Below are 25,810 nucleotides of genomic sequence, written 5' to 3' on the forward strand. Positions count from 1 at the left end.
TCCTGACAGTGATGCAATTTTATTTCTTTCGTTAAAAAACTCCCCCGCCCCCGGCGATTCTTTCAGCTCCGGGAGACGTTTCCCTCCCTTGGCCAGGCCAGCGACGCCCTGGGGGCCCTGGGTGGCTTCACAGTGTCTCCAGCCATGCAGGGGAGTCCGGGAGCAAATGGGGGTCACCCCGCAGTGCAGCCGTCTGGCTGGGCAGACGGCCTGTCTAACCCCCCCACCCCTGGGAACCAGCCATGCCCAGTGCTGCTAATCCCCAGGCTGCCTCCCTCTCCGCTCGCCCTAAATCACAGCGGGGCAGAGGCTATCCCAGCTACAGGGGCGCAGGAGAACGGTCAGGGGTCACAGCCACACTGGAGTGGGGACGGGGGGGTCTGTCCCACTGCCCTGCCCTAACGCCCCCCATCTCCCCACGGTGCCTCAGCAGTGGATCTCGTAGGCGATCTGCGGCTGGAACGCGAGTCCCTGATTGACAAACAGTTCGCTGGCCTCCCGCTCGCCCTCCTCCTCCCCCTCCAGGGTCTGCGTGGCCTGGTCCTGCAGCGGCTCGGGAAGCCCCGGGAAGGCCCCGGCCAGCCCCTCGGGGTCCTTGTAGGTGGCGAAGAGCGGCTTGGTGCGGTCGATGACGAACATCTCGTGGCCCCGCTCGTCGCGGTACTCCTCCAGCTGGGCGAAGGTGGTGGGCCCGTCCGAGTAGTCGTTGACATAGAGGATGTTCTCCTCCTTCTTGGCCTTTTTCCGCTTGCGGTGCTTCCTGTAGATCATGACGATGAGGAGCAGGGCGACGAGGGCCAGCAGCGAGATCCCCACGGCGATGGCCGTCTGCGTGGCCATGCTCAGGGCGTTGAAGTCCATGCTCTCCATGTCGTAGAGGGGCTCCTGGCTGACGTCCACGGAGGCCGGGTAGGCGCGCGGCGGCGGCGGCTGCTGCTGGGAGAGGTTGACCATGAGGAGGAAGAGCACGCGGGCTGTGCCGCCTGGGTTGGAGGCCTCACATGCGTACTTGCCGGCGTGGGCCACCGTGATGTTGTTGAGGAAGAGCATCCCGCTCCCCGTGTCCGAGTCGAAGCGCTCCCCGCCACCGCGCTCACGCAGCTCCGCCCTTCTGCCCAGCGGCTTGGCGCTCGCCGTGGCGGGCCCTGCCCGCACGTGGGCCACCTTCCGCCAGCTCACCAGTGGCTGCGGGTAGCCGGAGGCCTGGCAGGAGACCCGCAGGTCGTCCCCGAGCCGGGCCGTCACCTCCAGCGGCTCCACCTGCACCACAGGCGGGATGCAGATCAGGCTGTTCCCAGAGATGTCCAGCAGGCTCTGGTAGGCCAAGCGGGGGGGCTCCGAGCACACGATCTTCTTGTCCAGCGAGCTGAGGAGACGCTGCCCTTCCTCCTTGATCCAGGCGCCGAGCCAGTGCAGGGCACAGTCACATCGCCAGGGGTTTGCTGCCAAGAGAAGCTGGGTCAGTCGGGATGGTGTCCAGTCACCTGACCCCCACCCCAAGCCAACGCAGGGGCCGGCTGACCAAGAGGCAGGTCCAGACGGAGCGCCGGGCCGGAGGGAGCTGTGCTGGCAGCTCCAGGGAGCCGGGGTGGATAGCTCGGGGGAATGGACTGAAATTCAGTTGCAGGAAAGTCTGGCTGAAGCTGGGGGAGTTTCCCTGCAGGGAGAGCTGCAGGGTGGTCCAGGAGGGGGGGCTCCTGGGCTGAGCACAGGTGAGGGGTGCTGAGGGGCGACTGATCTCCCACGGGGGCAGGCTGGTTACACCTCGCCCCTCTCCAGCACGTCCTGCTCTGAGGGAGCTTCGACACCTCAGCCTCCACACCCCAGCGCTATCGTCCCCGCTGCACTGCGGTGGGGGGACACTCAGGGTCCCACAGGGCGCGTGTGCAGAGCCGGGAATCAAACCCAGGTCTCTCCACTTCCCGCCCCGGGCGCTAACTGCTAGATCCGCTGCCTCTCAGAGACGCCTGTCAGGTGAAGAGATGCTGAACGACACCATCGCTGGGGGAGTATCCTGGGGGACCAGTCAGCACCCTCTATCCCCTCTGGACAACATCTGTGCCGGGGGGAGTGGGGGGGAGAGGCCCCTCTCAGCAGCCTGCAGTCCCACTCCTGGCCCAGAGCCTTGGCTCTCTCTGCCAGCTCCCTGCTCTGCTTCGTGGCATCCAGGCCAGACAGCTGCGGGGGCCCCAACACCCTGAATGCTGGGGTGGGGGGTCCAGCCAGGGTCAGGGCCTGGTCACAGATTATTATTGGACTTTCAGAGGGAGCCCCTGCTCCTGCCAAGCAACAAGACCAGCAGATCCCCCCCTCCCTGCCTGACCTGCAGGTGGCGCTGCAGCAGCCAGGAGCCCTGGCACAGGTGAGCAGGGCGGTTACCTGTCAGCCTCAGCACCTGCAGGCTGATGAGGGGGCGCAGGGCGGCACGGCTGATGGTGCACAGGTTGTTCTTGCTGAGGTCGAGCAGGGCGAGGGAGGAGAGCCCCGCCAGCGCCTGCTCCTCCAGCGTCTCGATGCTGTTCTCCTGCAGGTGCAGCTCCTGCAGCCTCTGCAACGGAGCACGGGGAGGAAGGGTCACCTGCAACGGCTGCTCGCTAGGCCAGCGGGGCTGACACTCGCCAGCAGACATGGCCCGACACACGCACACACATGCAAACGCGCCTGCACCGGCAGGCACATGTCACTGTGCACACATCCACGTCCCGAGTCCCCCCACCAAACACACTGCCACGTACACAGAGGCTGACGTACGCCCGCCGGTTCCCACCCTAACTCGCATACACGTTCCCCCCATGCACACATCCAGAATGCCGCTGCCCTTCACGCTGCGAGCCACAAGAAACCCCCCCGTTTCACAGGGACCCTGGAGGCTCAGCTCTTTCCACGTGTCGCCCCCTGGGAGATGGGGGAACATGAGTCCCGCATTATGGGGTGGGGGAATCCAGGCTCCCAGCTCACATCCGTTTCTCAGGCCATTCCAGCCCCTCGTGTGTTGTGTTCGGTGGCTGGACAGGCGCGGGAGCTGCAGCCAGCCGCAGTCTGAGTCCAGGCAGCGGGGTCTCCGCTTGGCACTGGAAGCAGCGCCGACAAAACCCAGTGCAATCGCCTGGATACGAGCACGTCCATTGCATGTGGGCATGGGCGGGCTGGGCAGGGAATCCAGAAGACCCCACCCTAGGTGCCCTGGCACCGCATGCAGCCCCCTTGGCAGTGCTGTTAGCACCGCTCCAGGCAAGCCGGGGCTCCCTCCCCCAGCCTCATCCCAGGAGCAGAGCACCTGTCTCCCCTGGCAGCGCCCTCTCACCTGCAGGGCGCAGAAGGTGAAGTCCAGCAGCTTGGTGATCTGGTTGCCAGCCAGGTAGAGGACGCGCAGGTGCTCCAGGCCCTTGAAGATGCTGCTGTTGAGGAGGTGGATGCGGTTGCCGTTGAGGGCCAGCTCCAGCAGGTGCTGCTGGCTGCGGAAGGCGCCCGGCTCCAGCGCCGAGATGGTGTTGTTCTGCATGTAGAGGTACTGCAGGCCCCGCAGCGCGGCCAGGTCCTGCTGGTGGATCTGCGTGATGCTGTTATCCTGCAGGAAGACGGTCTGCGGAGGGGACACGGGGTGAGAGCAACACCCTGGCTCCACCCCCCAGGGGGGCACTGCCTTCCCCAGCCCCCCGCAACCTCCCTGCCCTATGGTGAGAAACAGATGCATCTCCCCCTGGAGTAACCCAGCACTGACAGACCCTCCCTCCCCCCCATGCCAGGCCTTGGCCAAGGGCTCTCCCATACCAGCCCGGGCAGGGATAATGCCCCAGTAGCTCTGTCACTAGGGCATCTGCTCCGGGGTCGGGTCCCTGTGCACGTGGGGGCATTCTAGCAGGGTTTACCCAGAATGCACTGAGGCTCAGCACAGCACTGGCCTTTCCTTCCTCGCTCCTGGTTTCTTTAGCCTCGTTCGGTGGCTGCAGGCTGGCGAGGGGCCTGCTGCCTGCTTCACCCAGCGGACGGGGTGGGGCTTTTACTGCCAACGGCCCCTTCTGACCCAGCCCCCATGGAGTATATGCCAGGAGTTAGGTGCTCAGGGCATGACATTTTCCCCAGTCCTAAGCGCTGCAGCTAAGTCGAGTTAATTTTTACGTGTAGACCAGTCCTTGCTATGCACAACATCACTATGATCCAGCCTTTCCTCTCCATCCACCCCACTCAAACCCTCGCCCCGGCTCTCAGCAGCTCCATCAGGCACCATCCTTCTCTCTGGCCCCGACAAACGCAATCTTCCCCGCTCCTCTCCATGCTGCTGCAAAGACCATTCTCCCAGCCGGCCCCTGTGACCACCTCGCCCCCCCTCTTTGGATCCCTCCCCCGGCTCCCCCTTCTCTAGCGCATTCAACACGAGCTGCTGTCTTCGGCCGTGGGTGCGTTGAGACAACTGCCTGCCATGAACCAGTATCGTATCCTTGTTCTCCCCCACTTGTAGCCAGCTGTTGTCTCGTGCCCTGTACTTAACCTGGGCAGGGACTGACTTTTTATTCTGTCTGTACAGCACCTACCGCTACCAGAATAATAATGGGCACCTGGGTTCTATCCCTGACCTTGGGCTGGTCCTGCCCCATGTCTCAGTTTCCCTCTCTGTAGAAGGGGATAATGACCCTTCCCCCCCCCCCCCCGCCAAGGGTGCCTGCTGGATGGATGCCAACATGAAACTGGGTGGGCCTGGGGGTGCCCAGCCCTACCTGGGTGGAGGGGTGGATGCTGGCCGGGATCTCCTTGAGGCCGAGGGAGCCGCACTCCACGGTCATACTGTAGCAGCGGCAAGTGGCGGGGCAGCCGTCGGCCCTGAGCGCCAGCAGGCCCAGGAGGAGGAGGGGCGAGACAAGCAGGGCCATCTTAGACCAGCTGGCAAAGAGGCAGAGAGCGGGGGCTGAATATCACCAATGCAGAACGGATCCCCTGCCCCAAACCCCACCGCCCCTGTGGGGCCGGGACTAGAACCAGGTTCCCTGGCTCCAAACAGCGCGTTTGCCCGGGGAGGTCTTCCTCGGCCCAGCCCCAGCGGCAGGGCCCTGCTCCTGGACACAGGCCCAGCCACCAGACGGCGACGCTCACGTGTGAGTCCTGCCCATCCATCCCCAACCCAGACTGGGCTCCCACAGCCCAGAGCTACCCTCACCTCCCCATTCCAGCTCCTTCTCCATCCCTGAGCGCCAATCCTCCCCCACCCCAGCCTTCCCTCCCTGCCCCAGCCCAATTCCTCTTTAGTCCCTGAGTGCCAATCCCCCTCTCAGCCTTCCCTCCCTGCCCCAGCCCCTCATCCCAGCTCCTCCATCCCTGAGCACCAATCCCCCCCTCTAGGCAGCCAGCTGGGACAGGGTGTGGGGTGGTGAGCGATGGGGGAGCAGCGACAGCGCGTTCCCCGGGGTGTTGTGTTAAAGGGACATAGCGCTTATTAGACAAGGCGGGGGGGGGGGGGTGTCGCACCCCATGCCAGCCCCAAACTTTGCAAGCAGGCAGGAGAGAGACACTCCAGTGGCTTGGGCGCTGGCCTCCCGTGAGGCACCAGGGAGCGGGGTGGATAGACCTGGGAATGTTGCAGGGGAGTTACATTGGGGATGTGGGGCTTCCCTTGAAGGAAGATCCCTGAGCTGTAACCTGAGCCAGGAGCGGAGGGAGGGTTTGGGGGGAAGGTGGGAGAAGTGACACCTTCTTGCAGGAGACTGGACAAAAGAGAGGAGGAGCTGGGGGCAGAGAGCTGCAGGAGGAGGTTTTAGGGTTAGTTTTGTGCTGGGTGGTGGAACTCAGGGACCCCCAAGGCTGGGGTCTAAGCTCCCTGCCCCCCGAGAAGGACTTGACTGAGGGGTCCTGGCTGCACCTACAAGCTGTTTTAGCCTGTGCTCCCACTGTCCAATAAACCTTCCATTTTACTGGCTGGCTGAGAGTCACGGGGAATCCCAGGAAGAGGGGTGCAGGGCCCTGACCCCCCCACACTCCGTGAGACCTCCAGAGCAGAAGCTCCCCCTCCCTGATCCCCCTGGTGCCTGGGACACACCCCCAGAGCTCGCTCTGCTGGGGATTCGCAAGCTGCTGTCGCTAATTTGTCATTGTCTGGGGAGACTTGATTTCCAGTTCCGCAGCCGCTGGCAGAACAGCAGTGGCCCCCGCCCCAAGGAGTAGCAATGGGAGAGAGGGTCCCCTGCCCCTCTGGAACAGCCATGGGGACCAGGAGAGCTGCCTCGGAGACCGCTGCCTACAATGGTGTCCAGGAGCCCCAGGACTGGGCCACCACTGGCCATTTGTCCCCTGCCCCCTTCAGACTCTGACACCCACAAACCTGCCCTGGGGCATCCCCTTAACTAGGCCCAGGCCCAGGGTCCCCGCAGAGCCCTGTGCTGCCCCAGAGCCGGCCAGCAGGAGCACAGCGAGGGGGTCTCCTTTGCCCCACAGGTGAGGGGGCAGTGGCAGGGTGGGGCCCCTGGGCTGGAGACGGGCAGCCGTGGTCACAAGGAGACAGGGCAGCAGGAGACGCTCCCAGGCAGTGAGGTCTTTCCTGCTACGGCAAGGGTGGGAGACCCGCTTGGCCCGCCGGACCCCAGGCTCAGGCCCAGCCGCTCTGCACGGGCGGAGCCAGGCCAGGGACAATGGCCCACTCACCGGTTCACTGGGGTCCTTGTGCCCCCGTCCCCACCCCCGAACAGGCAGGGACAGCTCAGCGCCTCCTAAACCCATTAGAGGCTTTGGCTCCCGTCTCCAGCAATCAAGCAAAGCCCCGAATGCCAGCGCCACCCCCCAGGAGGGCTCACACCAGGGCAGGCCCAGGGGATGGAGAGGCGATTGCTCTCTGCTGACAGGTGCTTCGCTGGCCCTTGACACCAAAGACCCTGGCAGCAATGCAGCAGGGGTGGGGGCCGTGCGAGCTGCTGCCCCCGGGGTGGAAAGGCTCGCCCCGGCCCGTTCCGTCCTCGCCTTTTTTTCTGCCAAGATTCTCCACCCCGGTGCTGACCCTGCCAACGGGAGGACACGTCCCCAGACAGACCTCGGCTCACTCAGCAGCCTTCAGATGGTGAGGACTCCCCGGGCACTGGAACCTGTGACCCGGACGGGAGCAGGGTGCTGAGTCCCGCACTAACCCCCGAGCCAGGCTTCCCTCCTGTCCTGACGCGCAGCTTCATGGGCACAGCCCCAGGAGGGCTCAGGAGAGCTGGGTTCAACTCCTGACTCTGCCACAGACTCCCTGCGTGACCCTGGGAGAGTCACTTACTGTGTGCAGCGGTGTAAACAGAGGGGAGCCCTCCTCACTTCCCAGGGAGGATGAATCCATGCAGGGCGGAGCAAGGGGCCATGGAAGTGCCTAGAAGTAACCTTTATTGCACCCACCAGTGTCCTGGGCCCGTCCCAGAGAGCACTAAGGAGAGAGGCCCCTGCCCACCCCCACCCCTCCAGGCGGGCCAAGCGCAGACACTGGGTACGCTCACAGGTCCTGTTCATGGGCCGTGCTGCCAGAGATTCAGCTCCCGCTGGTTACTGTTTGCCATGGCTTGGGTCAAGGACTTGGGAGACCGGTAACAGGGCCAATGGGCAGCACAGGCTGGGTCACAGAGCTGGCGCGAACTCCTGGGTCGGTGTGTGTGCAGCAGAGAGCCCCCTTTATTCCCATTTCAGCCTAGCCCCGGCTCCTGCGTGCACCCCATAGGCCCCAACAAGCCAGGGTTAGGCCAGCCGAGTGCAGGGCTTTTGGCACAGGTGCAACCATTCCTAGGACAGTGAAGCCGCTGGCTTATCCCAGTGTGATGGGCTGGTCCCAGTCAGGTCTCTGCCCGGCCGTTCCCCTCCCCTCCCCCAGCCATTCTTGGGGCAAGCGTCCAGCACAGCAGGGCAGGAGCCATGGCCAATTTGCTGATCCCCGTCCAATGCTCTGTCACCGGAGCAATGAGGCCGAATCCAGGAGTCGATATTCCCACACTGAGCACCCACTTGTGGCTAATAGATGCTTGTTTTCAACACCCCACACTCCGCTTGCTAATCACAGAGACACCCCGAGCTGGGCAGCGAATCCAGCCTGCCGCGGAGCCGTCCAAACGCTACCTGCACCCTGCAGGCTCTGTGTGCTGGGTGGGCTGTTCCTAAGCTGGACCCAACTCGATTGCAGACTGACTCATAGACTATCAGGATTAGGAGGGACCTCAGGAGGTATCTAGTCCAACCCGCCACTCAAAGCAGGACCAATCCCCAGGCAGATTTGTACCCCAGTTCCCTAAATGGCCCCCTCAAGGATTGAACTCACAACCCTGGGTTTAGCAGGCCAGTGCTCAAACCACTGAGCTATCCCTCCTCCTGAAAGGCCAGGCCACACTGGAACCACGCTCCGTGCCCACGGCCCCGCTATACACAGCTCAGAGCAGTGCAGCCGCCTCTCTGGAACCGTCCCAGAAGCACCGACTGGACGGGTGCCAGAGCTGACGGTGCCCGGGGCAGGCTGGCAGGGATCTAAAATGAACCAGCACAGCAGGTGGCCGGCTGAGACTACAGTTCCCAGCATGCACTGCCGCTAGCCCCTGTAGTCCCAGCAGGCTGCACCTCCCGTATTAAAGGCCAGGGCAGGTGCCACCAGGCATCATTTGGGCCAAGGAGGGGATCCCTGTCTGCCTGGCCCCGGGGCGCCTTCATCCAGAGCTGACGCTCGCTCCAGCGCTTCGTTAATTGCCTTACAGTCCCTTTAAGGCATAACAAGCAGAAAGCGCGCTCGGCTTGATTCCAATTTCATCCGGAGCCCATGGCAGCCGAGAGGGCGAGTGGGCAGCCGACCATCTGCTCACCGAAGGAGGCACTAAGCCTCCAAGCTGCTGAAGTCTCGCAGGCCCGGGTAGCTGCCTGCGATGCCCAGCTCGGGATGAGCCTGCTTCTGCGCTGGGAGCATCCGTCCAACCCAGAGCCGGTGAGGAGGGGAGCCCGGTTCCCGCTGCACGGTAGGGAGCCGCTGAAGTGACCCATGCAGACAGGCTGCAGGGGGTGATGGATGCAGGTGCTGGCTGGAGCCATGCAGCGAAGTGTGTGCGGGGGGTGGAGTTTGGTGACGTTAACCCCCCCACCCACAGTGCCATCCAGCCCTGCTCAGAGGAGAGGGTAAATCGCCAGCAGCCCCTGGCACCTCATCTGCATTCACGCTCCCCCCGCTACTGCGCCAGGAAGCAGCACCAGGGCTGACAGTGCCAGAAAACATTAGAAACGAGCCCCCAGCACAGACACTGCCCCGTCTCTCTGCAGCTCAGATCCCATCTCCTCATCCATCTCTGGCCTGAGCCCACCCCTGTCCCTTTCACGGGGAGCCGGAGACGATCCCATGCCACAGTCCCTGCTGGGAGAAGGTGCCTTCGCCCGCTTCTCATAGACTCTAAAGTCAGAAGGGACCATTATGATCATCTAGTCTGACCTCCTGCACAACGCAGGCCACAGAATCTCACCCACCCACTCCTGTAACAAACCCCTAACCTATGTCTGAGTTATTAAGTCCTCAAATTGTGGTTTGAAGACCTCAAGGTGCAGAGTCCTCCAGCAAGTGACTCGTGCCCCATGCTGCAGAGGAAGGCGAAAAACCTCCAGGGCCTCTGCCAATCTGCCCTGGAGGAAAATTCCTTCCCGACACCAAATATGGCGATCAGCTAAACCCTGAGCATGTGGGCAAGACTCAGCCAGCACCCAGGAAAGAATCCTCTGTAGTGACTCAGATCCCACCCATCTAACATCCCATCACAGACCACTGGGCATACTTACCTGCTGTTAATCAAAGATCAAATGCCAAATTAATTGCCAAAATTAAGCTATCCCATCCTACCATCCCCTCCATAAACTTACCAAGCTTAGTCTTAAAGCCAGATATGTCTTTTGCCCTAACTACTCCCCTTGGAAGGCTGTTCCAGAACTTCACTCCTCTGATGGTTAGAAACCTTCGTCTAATTTCAAGTCTAAACTTCCTAGTGTCCAGTTTATATCCATTTGTTCTTGTGTCCACATTGGTACTAAGCTTAAATAATAATAAATAATAATAAGCTTCTCCGAGGCTCTGCAAGCAGAGACCTCTGGGCTCCCACCACTTCGCTCCTCCCAGCTGCCAGGCGGGCATGGCGCTGGCCAACCACTGGAGGCAGCAGCGCCACGTCATCACGCAGCTGGGCTGCATCCTGCATGGAGCGCTGGCCTCACTGCCCAGGCCCAGGAGCCAACAGGCCTGGGGCTCAGCTGTGCCCGGTGCACTGGCCTATGGGAGTGGCCAGCACTACCCAAGCAATGGGGCAGAGAGGCCCAGGGCTGCTCGCCCCATAGGACCAGTTGGAGCTCACTGGCTGAGTGGAACGAGGCTGGGTATGGGAAGGAACCGAACCCGGCAGGAGGCAGGGGAACCAGTCAGGAGGCAACAAGGGGGTTTAACGAGAGGACAAGAATGAAAGTGGAGGCTGAGTAGCGGGAAAGTGAGCAGGAGACGTCCTGAGCTGTGCAACCGTCTCCCACCGGGAGCCCCATTGCTTGGGTGACTCACAGCTACTCTGGGCAGGTGGCAGGGAGCGATTCTGCACGGGCTCCTAGGGAGCAGACCAGGGTGGGGGGCCCAAAATGGCTTTTCCACGGCACCGAGCTGGGATTCAGGAGACCTGGAGTCGATTCCTGCCTCTGCCACCAACTTCTCGTGTGACCTTGGGCACATCACTTGTGCTCTGAGCCTCAGCTCCCTCCCATCTGAACGGGGGAGAATAACCCTCCCATTAGCCCAGGAGCTCTTCAGGGCAGGGACTGTCTCGCTGCACCCACATTGGTCCAACCCAAATAAAATAAACAATAGCCCAGCTGAGTGTCGGTCCCCCCCCAGCTGCCAGAGGAGCTGGCCCCCATCACAACCCCCCAGCAATTGAGGAAAAGCCCCTAAAACAGCCACTAGAAACTGACGGGGATCAGACAGCGCATTCCTGTGTGGGCACCATCTACCCCGGAGCTCATCCCTCATCCCGGGCGGATACCAGGGAGCCAACAACCCCACTCGGCCCTGAAACGCTCAGGAGGCCAGAGCAGACGAGTCACTGAGGAGAGCAAATCAAAGCCAACAAGCCGGACGCTCCGGCTCCCTGCGTGGAAGGGACGAGCTGGCCGCTGCTCTCTGCAGTGATGGGTGCAGCTACGGCAGGACTGGTGCCCACGGGCAGGGAGGCACCCGGTCCAGAGAGGAGCATCCGCGTAGGCAGTGGGACACGGGCGAGATCAAGACCCAAACACCATCTGCTCCAGCGGCCGAGGGAGAGACTCCCCCACGGGACCAGGAATCAGAAACGACGTCCCACAAAGAGGCGAGGAAGAGAGACTGTGCCTGGCTCCGGGGATCCCGGCCTCTAGCCCAGTGGGCAAAGGCTGCACCAGCCTGGCGTTGTCTCCTCCCCATGGAGCAGCGCCAGCCAAAGGGACCTTCCCCCCGGCACAGAGACTTGGAGTGGGGGTGCTTGTTGATGTGACAGCTGGGTGGCTGGGGGGGGATTGATGACATGACATGGGGCAGCGGGGAGGGTGGGGGGCTGTTCATAGCATGACACCCGGGCAGCTGGGGCAGGGCATTGTGGGCCGTGGACGGCTGGCAGCTGGGGGGCAGGGGATTGGCAGGCATGACTCCCAGGCAGCCCCGCTGCAGGGGCATCACAGGGGGTTACTATCAGCTTAGGCCTCTTTACAGCAGGTTTCATGGCATATTTAAAGAGCTCCAAATAATTCCAAAGCTGCTTACAGGGCAGGGGATTTGGGACTCAGGCTTCTCTGGGGAGGGATTAGCCACGGGCAGGGGGAGGGGGCTGGCAGGGCTTGTTGGGCTGCAACTGGGGCTGATCCCAATGGGGAGACACTGGGCACAGACAGGGAAGGGACATGCCCAGGGTCTCACTGACAAAGTCAGGGGCCGAGCCGGGAATAGAACCCAGGTGTCCTGACTCCCAGCTCCCTCCTGCTCGAAGCGCAGAAGCAGCCAGCCTCACTCGCTGCGAGAGCTCCGGGGCCAGCACTGACGCTCTAACACAGAGAGACTGGCCCTTTCTCCCAGCTTGCCCACACGCGGCCCACCCCATGGCCAGGAGAACTGATACCAGCTGCCACCTTGTCGCCAGGCACATCAGCAGCGGCATTACCCGCTCCACGTGTTCAAAAACCCGCAGTTTGCCCCGAGAAGGTCACGAGACTGGCTCAAAAGCCAAGAGCTTTTAAATAATTATAAGATGCAGGCTCTTGTCATTCACTTGCTGGATTGAGCTTTTGGGGGCACAGGGGGCACATTTTGGGGCTTTTCACCAGGGCCAGAACACCAGAGATTCTCCCCTATTCATCTGCCTTCAGCAACAGAAACCCCCCCTATCACAAGGGCTGCAGAGTGTGTGTCTGTGTCTCTGTCTGTCTGTCTCTCCCCATTCGTCTGGCCGGGGGATTGGCACTCATGCACTGGGGAGTGCACCCTGGTGCACAGAAGTGAGTGCTGTGGCGTATGACGGATGCTGGGTGCGTGCGAGTGACTGTTTTGGCCTGCACTGGCGCGCCCCATGGTGCTTACATTTGAACGTGTGTGTGTGCAGGTGCGTATGAGCAGCAGGGGTGAGCAGGGTGTCCTTTGACAGGGGGCGTACGTTTGGGCATGAGTGCGTGTTTTAGCATGGAGCTGTCTTCTGAGGTGTAGGTGAGAGCCCGTGTTGATGGCTTGACTGCGTGTGCTTGAGCATGGGCGTGCTTGCTAGAGCGTGAACGTGCACGTGGGTGCATGCGAGAGCGTTGTGTGCACACTTCCCAGAGCAGGGCCCCGCCTCTCTCATGTCAGAGCAGAGGCGATGCAGCTGCTTTCACGGATCGGTGCTGCAGGGAGCCTGCCGGCTGCAGGGCCCTGCTCCACAGCAAATATTGGCTCTGACAAGAAGCAGGCAGTTAGCCTGGAGCAGTGGAGCAGCCAGAGCGGCTCCCGGGAGTTTCCGATCAGCCTTGTGCGCCTGCAGCACGCTAGCTTTGCACGCCAGGACGTGTGAACTCGCAGCAGGTCGCTCACAAGCCAAGCGAGTTCAGCAGCCTCAGTAGTCCACAAACACAAGTTTGGGCGGGAAGAGCAGAGTCTGCTAGCCAGGCCGGGCAGGCCCAGAGCTCCGGTTATCTGGGTGGTTATTCAGCCGCCTCGGCTGGACGTTACTGAGGTTCTGGGCTGTAGCAGGACTGGGCTCTCACAGCTTCTGTCCCGTGTTTGCTTCGGAAGGGAGCGGCCAGCCAACCCCACCAGTGCTGGAACAGGACACTGAGCGCGCGGGCCGCTTGCTGTCACAGGGCTCTGGCTCCATCTGCATCAGCCGCACGCGCAGCACTGAGATCTCTCCCTCACCCAAAGCTCTGGTTCTGACCCGCTCCTGTCGTGGGTACAAGGCTGGGAGTTCGGAGAGCTGGAGTCTATCCCCAGCTCTGTCACTGACTGGGAAAATCCTCTTTGGGGCTCTATTTCTGCTCCCCCAGGGCAGACCACGTGCCAGCTGCCTAGGGCAGGGCCTGCGTCTTACACAGCACAGTGGGGCTTCCGGCTCCAGCCCTACGCTAATATTAACACCCACCTGCCCTGGGATTTAAACGCACCGTCAAGGGTTACAAACAAAGGGAAGTTCAGAGCTTGGGCCCAGAGGGTTTCTGGGGTGTTGGGCACCTTCCCATCTCACAGGCACCAGCGGGTCACAACACACAGGATCTGACTAATGAGACAACTTTTCCATGGTACTATACACAGGATCAATCCCTTCATCCACCACTGAAGTGCAGCCACCTCTGGCGCAGAACATCTCACCCACATAACGGTGCACAGCAATCCTACACAGCGATTTGGGACAGGAAGTGAGAAGAAAGCCCACAGCCAATCGCAGCCTCGTGGGGGATGTTCGCGCTATCAGAATCGGAGTGTGGTTGGGACGCTGGGTCCATCGCCCCGCTAGTGGCTGCAGCTAGCTGTGCCTGGGCTAGCAGGAGAGCCAGAGCTAGGAACGGCGGAGTTCTCGTAACACCGACTCACTCCGTGACCCTGGACTGGGCAGGGCGGGTCCTGTACCCACTCAGTGCCTCAGCGTCCCCAGCTGTGAAAAGGGATCATGATACCGCCTGCTTCCCCGATCCTATTGCTACACTCTCCAGGCTGCTCCCTGTCCCTCTCTCTTGGCTTCTCCCAGCCGAGCTCCCACCTCCTGCCCTCCGAAGGAAGGAACATCCTCTCCTCCCTCCAGGATTCACATTCCTTTTCCTCGCTGAGTCTCTCCTCCTCCCCGTGGTCTGTTTCTTTGCCTGGAAGCTCCTCAGGGCAGGATAGGTTAGGTGAGTTCTCACGCTGTTGCTTGGACAGTGCAGAGGCCAAGGAACAGGTTAGGTGCCTCCAAACAGACTGATCCGAGGCCAACTCATTCGTGGCTTTCACAGCAGTGGGGTTTGGGTGGTGGGGGGTCATTAGCTCATCCAGGCCTGCAGGAAGATATGGCTCCACCTGCTCCAGTAAGGTTGGCTCTGCCCCGCACAGTGCACTTAGCACAGGGGGTTATGCTGCCTACCGGCGAGACGTGGCAATATGGTTGAGGTAACCGGTGCAATACCAAAACGGAAGCTGCTCGGACGAACCCTTCCACCACCAGGGAATAAAACAAATCTCCGTGGAACTGCAGAGTGACAGCACGGCTAGAATTAGACCTGCCTGCTCTGAAAGCCCAGGCCTTTTCCACCTGAGTTACAGGAGAATCTCCATGGCTGTTAACAGTACAGGGCCTGTGACACACAGCTGAACAGCTCTGACTCAGTACGCTAGAGGGCAGTGGTGATCACATGTACCCGGTCCAATCTGCTCCAGTATCATTATTAGCATCCCAAAGCGGCTACAGGTTAGTGACTGCCGGTGGCCTCCCTGGGCGCGCAGGGAGCCAGACCTCCAGAAGGGGCGTGACACAAGGTCCTTCGCTGGCTGAGCCACCGGGCAAGACGGAGTGAAATCAGCAAACTACACAAAGTCAAACCACGGCCAGGTCGCACTCCAGCCCCGCCTCAGCAGGGTCAGCCGCATGGCAGCCATCTGCCCCGGGGCACAGAGAACTGGAAGTGGGGACAGAGCCCCTCTCAGCTAGCTCTGAACTGCTCCTAGAGCGACAGGGGCCTGGGGTCAGATCGTCAAGGGCCCCCGCTGCGCTGAGCCCCTCTGACAATCCAGCCCCGAGTCCAGGTCTCAGCCCATGTCCTGGGGGGCGTCCTCAGCACACTGCACTGCCTTGGCCCAGTACTTGGCAGCCTCAGCAGAGTGGCCTGGGAGCAAATGAGCCATGAAGACAGGGTGCCGCCAGGGCAGCGCCTTGCACGACTGCGGCCTGGGCTGCGTCTCAGAGGATCCATCGACACGGCACCTTTCGCCAGCAATACAGTCCTGGAACACTTCCCCCCAGGCAGAGCCAGGCAGAGCCACTGCCGCCAGCCGATCTGTGCGCACCCTGTCACCGCCCAGAACCGGCACCTCACGGTTAAAGCAACGATAGATCTTCGTGCTCCAAATGCGCAGATCCTGCCACTTCGGCCAAGGAGACTCCCCCTCAGCCGTTAGCAACATGGGGCTTGGGACACAGCCGGGCAGCTCTGATTCCACCGGCCAGAGATCAGTGGTGCACACATGTACACACACACCCAGTGACACTACCCGGTACAGAGAGCTCATCTCAGGACTCTGGACCCACACACTCGCATCGCAGCGTATAGGGCGTAACAAGCCTGGGCCGCTGCTATGGGAGATGAAATAGGGGGCTGGGAGGGGTATGGAGGTGGAGGGAGAGAGAAGCCCTGTACCTGGAGGAAGCCCTGTTCAGCTGGTACCAGCCCCCCAGTTCGAGGTCCCCTACCCCACTCTGGGTTGTCCAAGCATGAAGCCAGTGCAGGCCAGCAGGGCTGGGAGAGGATGTCTCCAGAGGGCTTGTGTTTCTGTCGCACGTGCGGGACAGCGTGGGCGACCCCGATTCTGGGCCTAGGGACAGATCAGCCGCCTGAGCCCACCAGCCCTGGCTCAGGCCTGATGCTACAGAAAGGGTCACAAAGCTGGGGGAATCCTGGCCCACCCCCTCTCCCGGGGCAGGGGCAGCCAGTGAGCCTCTCTCACAGGTGAGGGAGGCAGGAAGGCTCCTGGCTAGGACCCTGCTCCTTCCCGCTGGCTTCTCCCATTCACCCCCCAAGTCTCTCCCCCACCAACCTCCAGGCTCAGTCTTACCCCCCCCCCCCCTTGATTCTCTCCATGCACCAGCCCAAGCTGGGGACCAGCCCAGGAGCAAGACTGACCCTTCTTGCCAAAACGCCCCCCCTGCCAACTGGCACCCTCCCCCCTGTGCACCAGAACAGCCCCCAGCCCTGGGACATCTGGACTCAATTCTGCCCTGGCTCTGCTCAGGGATCAGTGGGGCTGCATGGGGGGCAGATATCAGCCCCTCTTAGGGTATCCTGAGCAGCCTGTGACTGAAGGGGGGGGCTGGAAAGGGACCCAGCTGCGAGCAGATCCCACCAGGAACTCCCCCTCCCCCCGGCCACACTGGCATGTCCATTCCCCTGTCGGTAATTCACCCCAGGCTCTGTCCCGCTGCTGCCACTCGGGGCCTCCCACGGGGGGGGAGGGGGCATGACCGCTCCCTCCCCCCACCTTACAGGCACGGGGGGAGGGGCAGAGGGACCTGAGCCAGGCCACAGAGCCGGGAAGAGAACCCAGGAGTCCTAGCTTCGACGGCCCCACGCCGCTCTCACATGCGGCTCGCCCGCCTCCCTCCCGGAAGGTGACTTCAGCGGGGAGGGGGGTTTCTGTCCCCCAACTTCGAGAGCCAGACCCGCCCCCATTCAACATCTGGGGACCCCCCCGTCCCCGGGGCCAGGCAGGGCGCACACGCCCCCCCCCCCCGGGACGGGTCCCCGGGGCCAGGCAGGGCGCACACGCCCCCCCCCCCGGGACGGGTCCCCGGGGCCAGGCAGGGCGCACACGCCCCCCCCCCGGGACGGGTCCCCGGGGCCAGGCAGGGCGCACACGCCCCCCCCCCCGGACGGGTCCCCGGGGCCAGGCAGGGCGCACACGCCCCCCCCCGCGGGACGGGTCCCCGGGGCCAGGCAGGGCGCACACGCCCCCCGTCGTCCCCCCCCCGGCCCGGGCTCACCTGCGCGGACGCGCTGCCCGGCCAGCGCTCCCGGTCCATGGCATCCGCCTGCAGCCCGCGGGGACCCTGCCCGAGCCCCGCGCGCCCGGCCGCGGCTCCAGGGGGCGGCGTCCCGGGACCGTGCTCGGGGCGGGTCAGCGGGATCCGGGCGGCCCCTGCGCCTGTCCCCGACTGAGCGCGGCCGGCGGCTCCGGCCCGAACCCGCAGCCCCGGCCGCTGCCTTGGGACCCGATTGGCGGCACCGGCTGACATCACCCCGGGCTCGGCCAACCGCGGGGCTGCGATGTGATGTCACGCTCCCGAGCCCCGCCAGCTCGCGGGCTCCCACGTGCACGCGTGGGTCGTACACACACAGCCACACAACCCCCCCCCACACACAGCGCCACAACTATAGCGCCACACAGCGCCACAACCACACACACACACACACACATACCCAGCCACAGCCACACACACACAGCGCCACAACCATAGCGACACACAGCGCCACAACCACACACACACACAGCCACAGCCACACACCCCATCACACACACACACACACACCCTGCCACAGCCACACACCCCACCACACACACATACCCACAGCCACACATACCCTGCCACAGCCACACACACACAGTGCCACAACCATAGCGACACACAGCGCCACAACCACACACACACAGCCACACACCCTACCACACACACACACATACCCTGCCACAGCCACACACCCCACCACACACACACACACGGGTCGTACACACACAGCCACACACACAGCGCCACAACCATAGTGACACACAGCAACACAACCACACACACAGATACACAGCCACAGCCACACATAGCCAGCCACAGCCACACACCCTACCACACACACACAGGTCATACACACACAGCCACACACACCGCCACAACCATAGCGACACACAGCGACACAACCACACACACACCGCCACAACCACAGCCACCCCCCCCATACACGGGTCGTACACACACAGACATACACACACCGCCACAGACACACACACACACACACCGCCACAACCACAGCCACCCCCCCCCACATACACGGGTCGTACACACACAGACACACACACCCCACCACAGACACACACACACCACTACAGACACACACACCGTGCCACAGACACACACACGGTTTGTACACACACAGACCCCACCACAGCCACAGAGAGAGACAGTCACAGCCAGAGAGAGACAGCCACAGCCACACAGCCACACACACACACACACACACAGAGGTCATATGCACACACACACCTCGCTGGACACACACATGGGTCATACACACAGCCACAGAGACACACAGCCACACACACACACGGGTTGTACGCACACACATACTCCAACACACACACACACACACAGGTCGTATGCGCACACACACGCACTGGTTGTACGCACACACACACACACACACACACACCGCCAGACACATGCACACGTGTCGTACGCGCACAGCCGCAGGCACACACACACACACACACACACGGTTTGTGGGAGCCTGGGGCTGGGGGCAGGGGAGAGCCCCAGCAGAGCTCACAGCCCCAACACACTGGGGAAAGTGCCAGGGGCGCCACGTGGGCACGGTTTGGCCAAGGGACCGTCGTGCCGCGCCTGGGGGGGGGGCAGACACCTTGGGGGAGGGGGGTGGGTCTTAGCATGGGTGATGGGCTGCGAAAGGGGGCGTGTAAGGAAGATAAGAAAGACAAGTGTGTAGGGGGGAGCGTGTGGGACGGATGGATAGATCGATCAATCTATCGATCGATGGCTGTATACAGGGCTGGCCAGGGGGCTGTGCATGGGGATGGATGGCCAGAGAGACAGACTGAGGATGGGGTACAGGGCTGGCTGGATGCAGAGCTGAACGTGGGGATGGACAGACAAAGGGCTGTGTCCATGGCTGGACAGACAGAGGGCTGTGCATGGGCATGGCTGGACAGACAGACAGAGCGCTGCGTATGGGGGCGGACGGACAGAGGGCCGCACAGGGGCGTGGCCGGACAGACAGACAGACAGAGCGCTGCGTATGGGGGCGGACGGACAGAGGGCGACAGCTGAAGAGACGCAGCCAGCAGCACTCGCTCCGTTATGAAGCTTCTTGGCAAGCTTGACTCTTTCATTGCTTTCGGGCTGATCCGTTCCAGAGCTGCCCTGGGAGTCTCATAGGGTTGGTTCCCTTCAATCTCCTCCCCCCAAGCTATCCCCACGTCTTCTTTCCCTCAATGCAGCCGGGGCCTGCTCCCAGCATGGGGGTGGCTGCTGCTGGGTACCCCCCCCCCCCACAAAACCTTTGCAACTCTCAGGCAGGGGGGAGGGATAGCTCAGTGGTTCGAGCATTGGCCTGCTAAACCCAGGGTTGTGAGCTCAATCCTTGAGGGGGCCAGTCAGGGAGCTGGGGCAAAAATCTGTCAGGGAAGGTACTTGGTCCTGCTAGTAAAAGCAGGGGCTGGACTCAATGACCTTTCAAGGTCCCTTCCAGCTCTATGAGATCGGTATAGCTGCATATTAAATGGGATGGGGATGCGGGGGGGCAGGGCTTCTCCTGCAAGTCTGAGGGGAGCCATAAAAGCATCACAGCACCTGGCATGAAGCCCCCTGGAGCTTCCAGGCAAAGGCCCCTCTGAAACAGCCCTTAGGAGGGGGCAGCACGCACAGGGGTTTGCTCCCACCTCCTCCCATCCCAAGGGGCACTAGCAGGGGTTGCAATGACACCCTCCTTTGTGCAAGGTGCAGGCCCCACCGCTCAGCTTAAAGGCACCTGGGCTCACCTTCCTGCCAGCCATGCAGTGCCCCTTGAAGATCTCAGTGCCCCACCAAGGACAGAAGGGGCAAACACCACCCAGTGAACACGTCTCCCTCCAGTGGGCGCCCTGAGCCTGCTGCTTACAGTCCAGGGGCAGCTGGCTTTAGCTCAGCCCGCAAGGGCTTTTGGTGCTGAAGGTCCCAGGTTCAATCCTTGCTCTTGAGTCTCAGGGTGTTGGCAGCCTGTGCATTGCCCGGGATGGCAGGGGCCTCCCAGTTAACACAGGGGCAAGGCCGGAGCTGGCATCAATAGGGGCTTTACCTGCGTGAAGACAGAGCACAGCTGCCAGGCTCTGCCCCTAAGGGAGAAGCAGCAACAGTGAGGCCGGGCTGCCCCCCCTCACCCTGGCATGTGCAGCGTGTGAAATGCTCTGGCTGTGGGTTGATTTTCTCTCTCCGTATTTACGATGGTTTCACCCAAAGCACAGGCGGCACATTGGATGGAAAGGTCAGTGGCTCTCCCAGCACAGCAGAGCCTGCAGCCTCAGCGGGGTCTGAGCACCGCAGGCTAGAGAAGCTGAGCAGGATGGAGACACCAGCCCCTGTTACCGCCAGCCGAGGGCGAGGGCACTCGGTAATCCAGCCACACACATTCATTTCTTATTGCAGCTTGGCAGCCACAGAAGGGCTGAACCATCTGCAAGGGTCACGGCTCATCTGCCTGTAACCGTCCTTTCCAGCCCATGCCAGTGATTACCAACGGGAGCTTTCCCCCTTAGTTTCTGAGCAGGGAGAATCTGAGCCTGGCCAGCCCTTAGTGATTCAACCTCCACTCTCCTCCCAGCCTCTGTGAAGAGCTCTCCTGCAGACAGGCGTGTTCCCCCGGCCAGGAGAGCAGCATCTGAGCACAGATCTGGTCTGCTACAACCGCCCCTGCTGTGCATGCTGGGAATAGCCCGGCTGTGGGCAGGGCCGCCCAGAGGATTCAGGGGGCCTGGGGCTCCTTATTGCAATACTCTAGAACACGATATTCTCACGGGGGCCCCTGCGGGGCCTGGGGCAAACGCTGACCAGGGCTCTCTCCTGCTTAGCTTTAAGCAACCCTCCTCGGCACCCATATCAGCCCAGCTATCAGCGCTCACACGTGTCTTTTTGTGGCACTCACAGGCTGCCGGGAATCATTGTAATTAACTAGCCCATTGTGCTAAACTGTCTGTCGATAAATCCAATACATAATTTCACTGCAATTAGCAGCTCCTGGCTCCCAGCTCCGTCCCCATGGCGGGGAAGCGAAGCTGACGGGTAAAGTCACACACCAGCAGGCCTGCCCCTGGCAGAATATCCCCAGGGTTCGCAAAGTGCCCAGAAATCCATGGAGCGGGAGTCAAAGCCGCTCGCTACCCGAGAGGGGTGCTCCAGAGGCAGTGTGGGCGGGGGCCCACCTGCTGGAGCCATGCAGCCAATCCCAGGTCTGCCCACAACTTGCTGGGCAAGTCACCCCACTTAGCTCTGCCTCAGTTTCCTCTTCAGTGATGAAGGGTTGTCAGGCGCACCATAGCGAGGAAGCACCATGGGCTATTCTTCAGGGCACAGCTAAGTATCGAAAGGGCCAAAGCCTTCCTAGGAGTTACCAAATAGTCTCCGACTGGTTCCAAACTCGGCCACACGGGCTAAAGCCAGTGTGTTCGCAGCCTAGTGTGGGGATGGGGCGGGGGGGGGGGAGGAAATTCATCAATAACCGCGGGCAGCCTCTCCTAGGGGGACTTTCGCTCAGGGCTCCTGGCTCTAACAAGGCCTGCGAGTCACTCCCCTGCTCTGTACCTCAGTTTCCCCCACCCCAGTCAGACTCCCAGCTTGTCAGAGGCAGATCATGGATGTCTGCCAAGTGTCTGCCAGAGCTCCAAGGAGACCGCGCCAGACACCAGGAGCGGGACGAGAGCTCTCACACCAAGCATGCTGAGACCATGGGAAGGGTCACAGAGGAGGCCAGTGCTAACTGAGCCAGGGCAACCCACCCTAGCAGTCTGTCTCACCTCCTGCTCTGCTGGCTGGGCCCCCTTTGAGGGCAAGAGCCAACTACTGCTACCAGCCGAAGGAGTTACTTCCTCAACTCCAGTGGCAGAGGCGTTTGCTCTGAAGGAGCGGGGTTCAAACTCCCTGCTGCCTGGGCTTGGTAGACGAGCAGGTGGAAAGAGACAAGGTGCGAGATCAGCTTCTAATGAGGAGCCCCAAGATGGCCAGGAAGCAGGAGCTGTATCCGTGTGAGATATTAATCCCCAGCACTGTGCCAATCAGACAAGAGCTGGCAAACAAAGCAGCTGCTTTCTGCAGAGCCGTTCTAATTGCACTAATTTACCTAGATCAACTCAATTAGCAGAGCTCATGAATTTCTAGAATGTCACTTCGTTTACCCAGATGATCCCCCCTCAGGCAGGATCAGGGACGGCTGCCAAGAAAGCAAGACCGAAAACAGGCCGTGAGCACGTGAGGGAGTGCGCACACGGCGTGCTGCTGGGGCACCCGGAGCCATGCACGTATTCACACTGCAGCAGGCCGTTTGGCAGCTTCTTTCTCCATCAGCCGACCCCACTCTCCTCTACCCAGCCTCCGAGCCCCATCTCAAGCCAGGGTAGGAAGAGCTCTCAGGTGGGGCAATGGGCTCTGACACTTCATCATCATACTTAGGACACTTACAGAGAGAGTCTGATCTGCCCTGGGAGATGGCCCCAGTGGGGAGCTCCCTGCAGCAGTGACTCCCAGGGGCAGGCATCCTCTACAGAGTCCCCCCACCCCGCTCCCTACAGCACCCCCTAGAGGCAACCTGGGGCACTGGGGTCAGCGCACAGAATGGAGAGCACCCCCTACTGAATCACCGATACCTCCAACCTACCCCCAGCTCTTGCTCAGCTGGCTGGGGCAGGGCCAGGGGGAAAGGGGGGCTGACACCCTCCCACAGTGCTAAACAACCCCCAAAGGCTGATGCTGCAAGAAGAGAATTTGACTCCATTTGCCAACAGGGATGTCCCCAGTTTCCTCCCTCCCATTGACGTAGGGGGGTTAGCAGCCCCTCTCCTCGCCCCCAGCACCCAGGGCTGGAGGGAGCAAGGGAGGTGGCAGGCTAGGAGGCTTCCGATTAAGGCACTGAGCTGGGAGCCAGGAGACCTGTGTTCAGTTCCTGGTGCCAACGCAGGCTCTGTGCACAAGCCCAAATGAGGCACCTCCCCATCTGCACAGGGCCGCCCAGAGGATTCCAGGGGCCCGGGGTCTTGGGCGGCGGGGGGCCCCCGCTTCGGTGGTAGGTCAGCGGCGGGGGGTCCTTCCGTTCCGGGACCCGCCGCCAAAGTGCCCCAAAGACCCACGGCGGGGACCCCCCGCCGCCGAATTACTGCCGAAGCGAGACCCGCCGCCGAAGTGCAGCCCCCACCACGGGTCTTCGGGGCACTTCAGCGGCGGGTCCCGGAACGGAAGGACACCCCCCCCCCCCCCGCCGAATTACCGCCGAAGACCCGGCTGCACTCCGGTGGCGGGTCCCGCTTCGGCGGTAAGTCGGCGGCGGGGGGGTCCTTCTGTCCCAGAGAGGAAGGATCCCCCACCAGCGAAGACCGGGAGCGAAGAAGCTCTGGGGGCCCGGGCTCCGCCACAGTTTTCTGGGGCCCCCGGAGCGAGTGAAGGACCCTGCTCCAGGGGCCCCAAAAAACTCTAGTGGGGGCCCCTGCTGGGCCCGGGGCAAATTGCCCCACTTGCCCCCCCCCGGGCGGCCCTGCCAGCTGCCAAGGAGGCACGCTGCCAAAGGGCTTCCCTAAAGCAGCCACCCCCAAAGGCCTGGGCTGCGCTTTGCGGCTTTCCTTCCGCCCAGCCTCCCGCTCCCGGCGGCGGAGCCGAAGCGGCTGGCAGGGAGCGTTAGCGCAGACAGGCCTCTGGGCGCCTGCCGCCGCTTCGGCCACCTGCCCTCCCAGCCACGCCTGCTGCCAATGGGGCAAGACGGCCGGCTGGTTTCAAAGAAGAAAACCCAACCGCGCGCCATGGGGCCGGGTGCCCAAAGGCCAAGCCCTCCGCCTCGGGCGCGGTGGCTACGGCCTGGGAGACCTTAGCGGAAGCAAGCCGGGCGAGGCGGCAAAAGCGTGTGGCCGAGGGAGAGCTGCAGCCGGGCAGCGTGAGGGAGCGTCAAAAGCCTACAGCACCCAGTATTCCCAGGAGGTCTCCCATCCAAGTACTAACCAGGCCCGCCCCTGCTTAGCTTCCGAGATCAGACGAGATCGGGCGTGTTCAGGGTGGTATGGCCGTAGACGTTAGTGCCTGCCGCTTTGCCTGCCTTTAAACAAGCCCCGCCGATGAGTAAGTGAAGGACCCTATTCCAGGGGCCCTGAAAAACTCTCGTGGGGCCCCTGCTGGGCCCAGGGCAAATTGCCCCACTTGCCCCCCCCTGTGGGCGGCCCTGCATCTGCAGGGCAGGGCTTGGCACTCCCCCAGCTCCTGGAGTGTGTGAAAATTATCTCACGAGTGTCAGAGGCACAGCAGTGACAGGGGCCTTCTAAGTAGGCATTTAGGAGATTGGGGGCATGGGGAGCTGTGCAGATAGCAGGGAGGGGCTATCAAGCTCTGCATGGCATGACAGGGAACATCCCCAGGGGGTGTGCATGGGGGTTCTGGGGCAGACTGAGGAGTCACTTACCTCTGGCTGTGCTGCCTCAGTTTCCCTTCCACCAGAAGAGGTTAGGTCCAGTCCCCCACCTCCCAGCAGAACAAGTGTTCAGAGGGCCAGGCGTGCAGAGAGTTCCCAACTTTCACCTCTCCAGGATATAACAACAGCGCCACTGGGGAGCCCTCAGAGTCAAGCTCCCACCCTCCCCTCACTGAGACCACCAGCACCAAGGCTAATCCCACACCCCTCCCTGCAAGGCTCTGTCCTTCAGCTCTGCTACAGCTCCTGGGGAAACCTGGCTCATGGGCCCAAGCAATCCCCCTCCTCCCCTAGGGTATTTCCCCAGCCACCCTTCACAACACCACTCTCACCCCCTGCCATGGAATGAGGGAAAGGAGCTGTTTATATACAGCCTCCCTTCCCAGCATTCCTGGCTGTGAGGCCTACAGCTCCGATCAGCCCCAGGAACTACAACTCCCACAATTCAGCTCAGTCTGGGCCAGGAGGATCCTCATTTGGCTTATAGGGCCAATGCGCCCTGTTACAGGCCAGCTATCACATGACAGTGGCAAGTCAAGCCTGCAAAAGTTAGGAAATGCCCAATTTCCAGTTGCCTCTTTGTGCTGCAGTTCAGGAATGAGCAGCTCCGGCAAAGCTGGCATGGGGGCGGAGGGAGCCCAGAGCTGGAATAATAGTGGGGGTAAGGGCTGGGATTTAAGGGCACTGACAGAGCTGTGGGGGGAGCCCAAAGATGGAACAGCAGGGGGCTTGCAGGTTGGGACTGATGGGTGCTGGCAGATTTGCCAGCTCTAGGATTGTCGTTTCTCACACCAATGAAATCTTCACCTACCACGTAGCAAAGAAACATTTTGAACATCCCCATGGTGCATTTTATGGCACATGGAACAAATCTCCCCAGCAGATAATCCCCTGCCCTGCCCCCCACCTGCCACCCCCACCCTATGGCCACAGCTGCTGTGTCTGGCCTCTGCCTGGAAAGCCAACTGTCCAATCCTTGAACCAGAGCAGCACTGGGCCAAGCAGGGGCAGGGACAACTAGCAGCAGCATTCAAGCCACCCGGTGCTGAGAGCCTGCCGCTCTGTGGGCCCCGCTGCCACTCTGGTCGCCGAGCGGTTGGGCTAAGCGAGCGGTTGGGGTAAGCGAGCGGTTGGGGTAAGCGAGCGGACGGGCTAAGCGAGTGGGTTAAGCGAGCGGACGGGCTAAGCGAGCGGTTGGGGTAAGCGAGCGGAC

General features: G+C 61.9%; 1 protein-coding gene and 1 non-coding gene across 3 annotated transcripts; both read right to left on the bottom strand.

Moving 5' to 3' along the window:
* Positions 1–24,714, bottom strand: LRRC24 (leucine rich repeat containing 24). Of its 2 annotated transcripts, none has more exons than XM_045006397.1 (5): positions 24,589–24,714; positions 4,716–4,878; positions 3,305–3,583; positions 2,380–2,548; positions 1–1,442 (listed from the first exon to the last, which is right to left on the bottom strand). In XM_045006397.1, exons 2-5 carry the CDS (start codon positions 4,866–4,868, stop codon positions 427–429), a joined length of 1,617 nt encoding a protein of 538 aa, XP_044862332.1. In that variant the 5' UTR covers positions 4,869–4,878; positions 24,589–24,714; the 3' UTR covers positions 1–426. The 2 variants fall into 2 exon arrangements, with proteins under 2 accessions (XP_044862332.1, XP_044862331.1); XM_045006396.1 differs by lacking the exon at positions 24,589–24,714 and adding an exon at positions 17,163–17,339.
* On the bottom strand, positions 24,086–24,204 carry LOC123365484. Its single transcript, XR_006577618.1, has one exon. It is a non-coding gene; the product is annotated as a 5S ribosomal RNA (ribosomal RNA).
* Positions 24,715–25,810: the final 1,096 nt, after the last annotated feature.

The sequence above is a fragment of the Mauremys mutica genome, chromosome 2, assembly GCF_020497125.1.
Source record: "Mauremys mutica isolate MM-2020 ecotype Southern chromosome 2, ASM2049712v1, whole genome shotgun sequence".
In the NCBI taxonomy this organism is placed as follows: Eukaryota; Metazoa; Chordata; order Testudines; family Geoemydidae; genus Mauremys; species Mauremys mutica.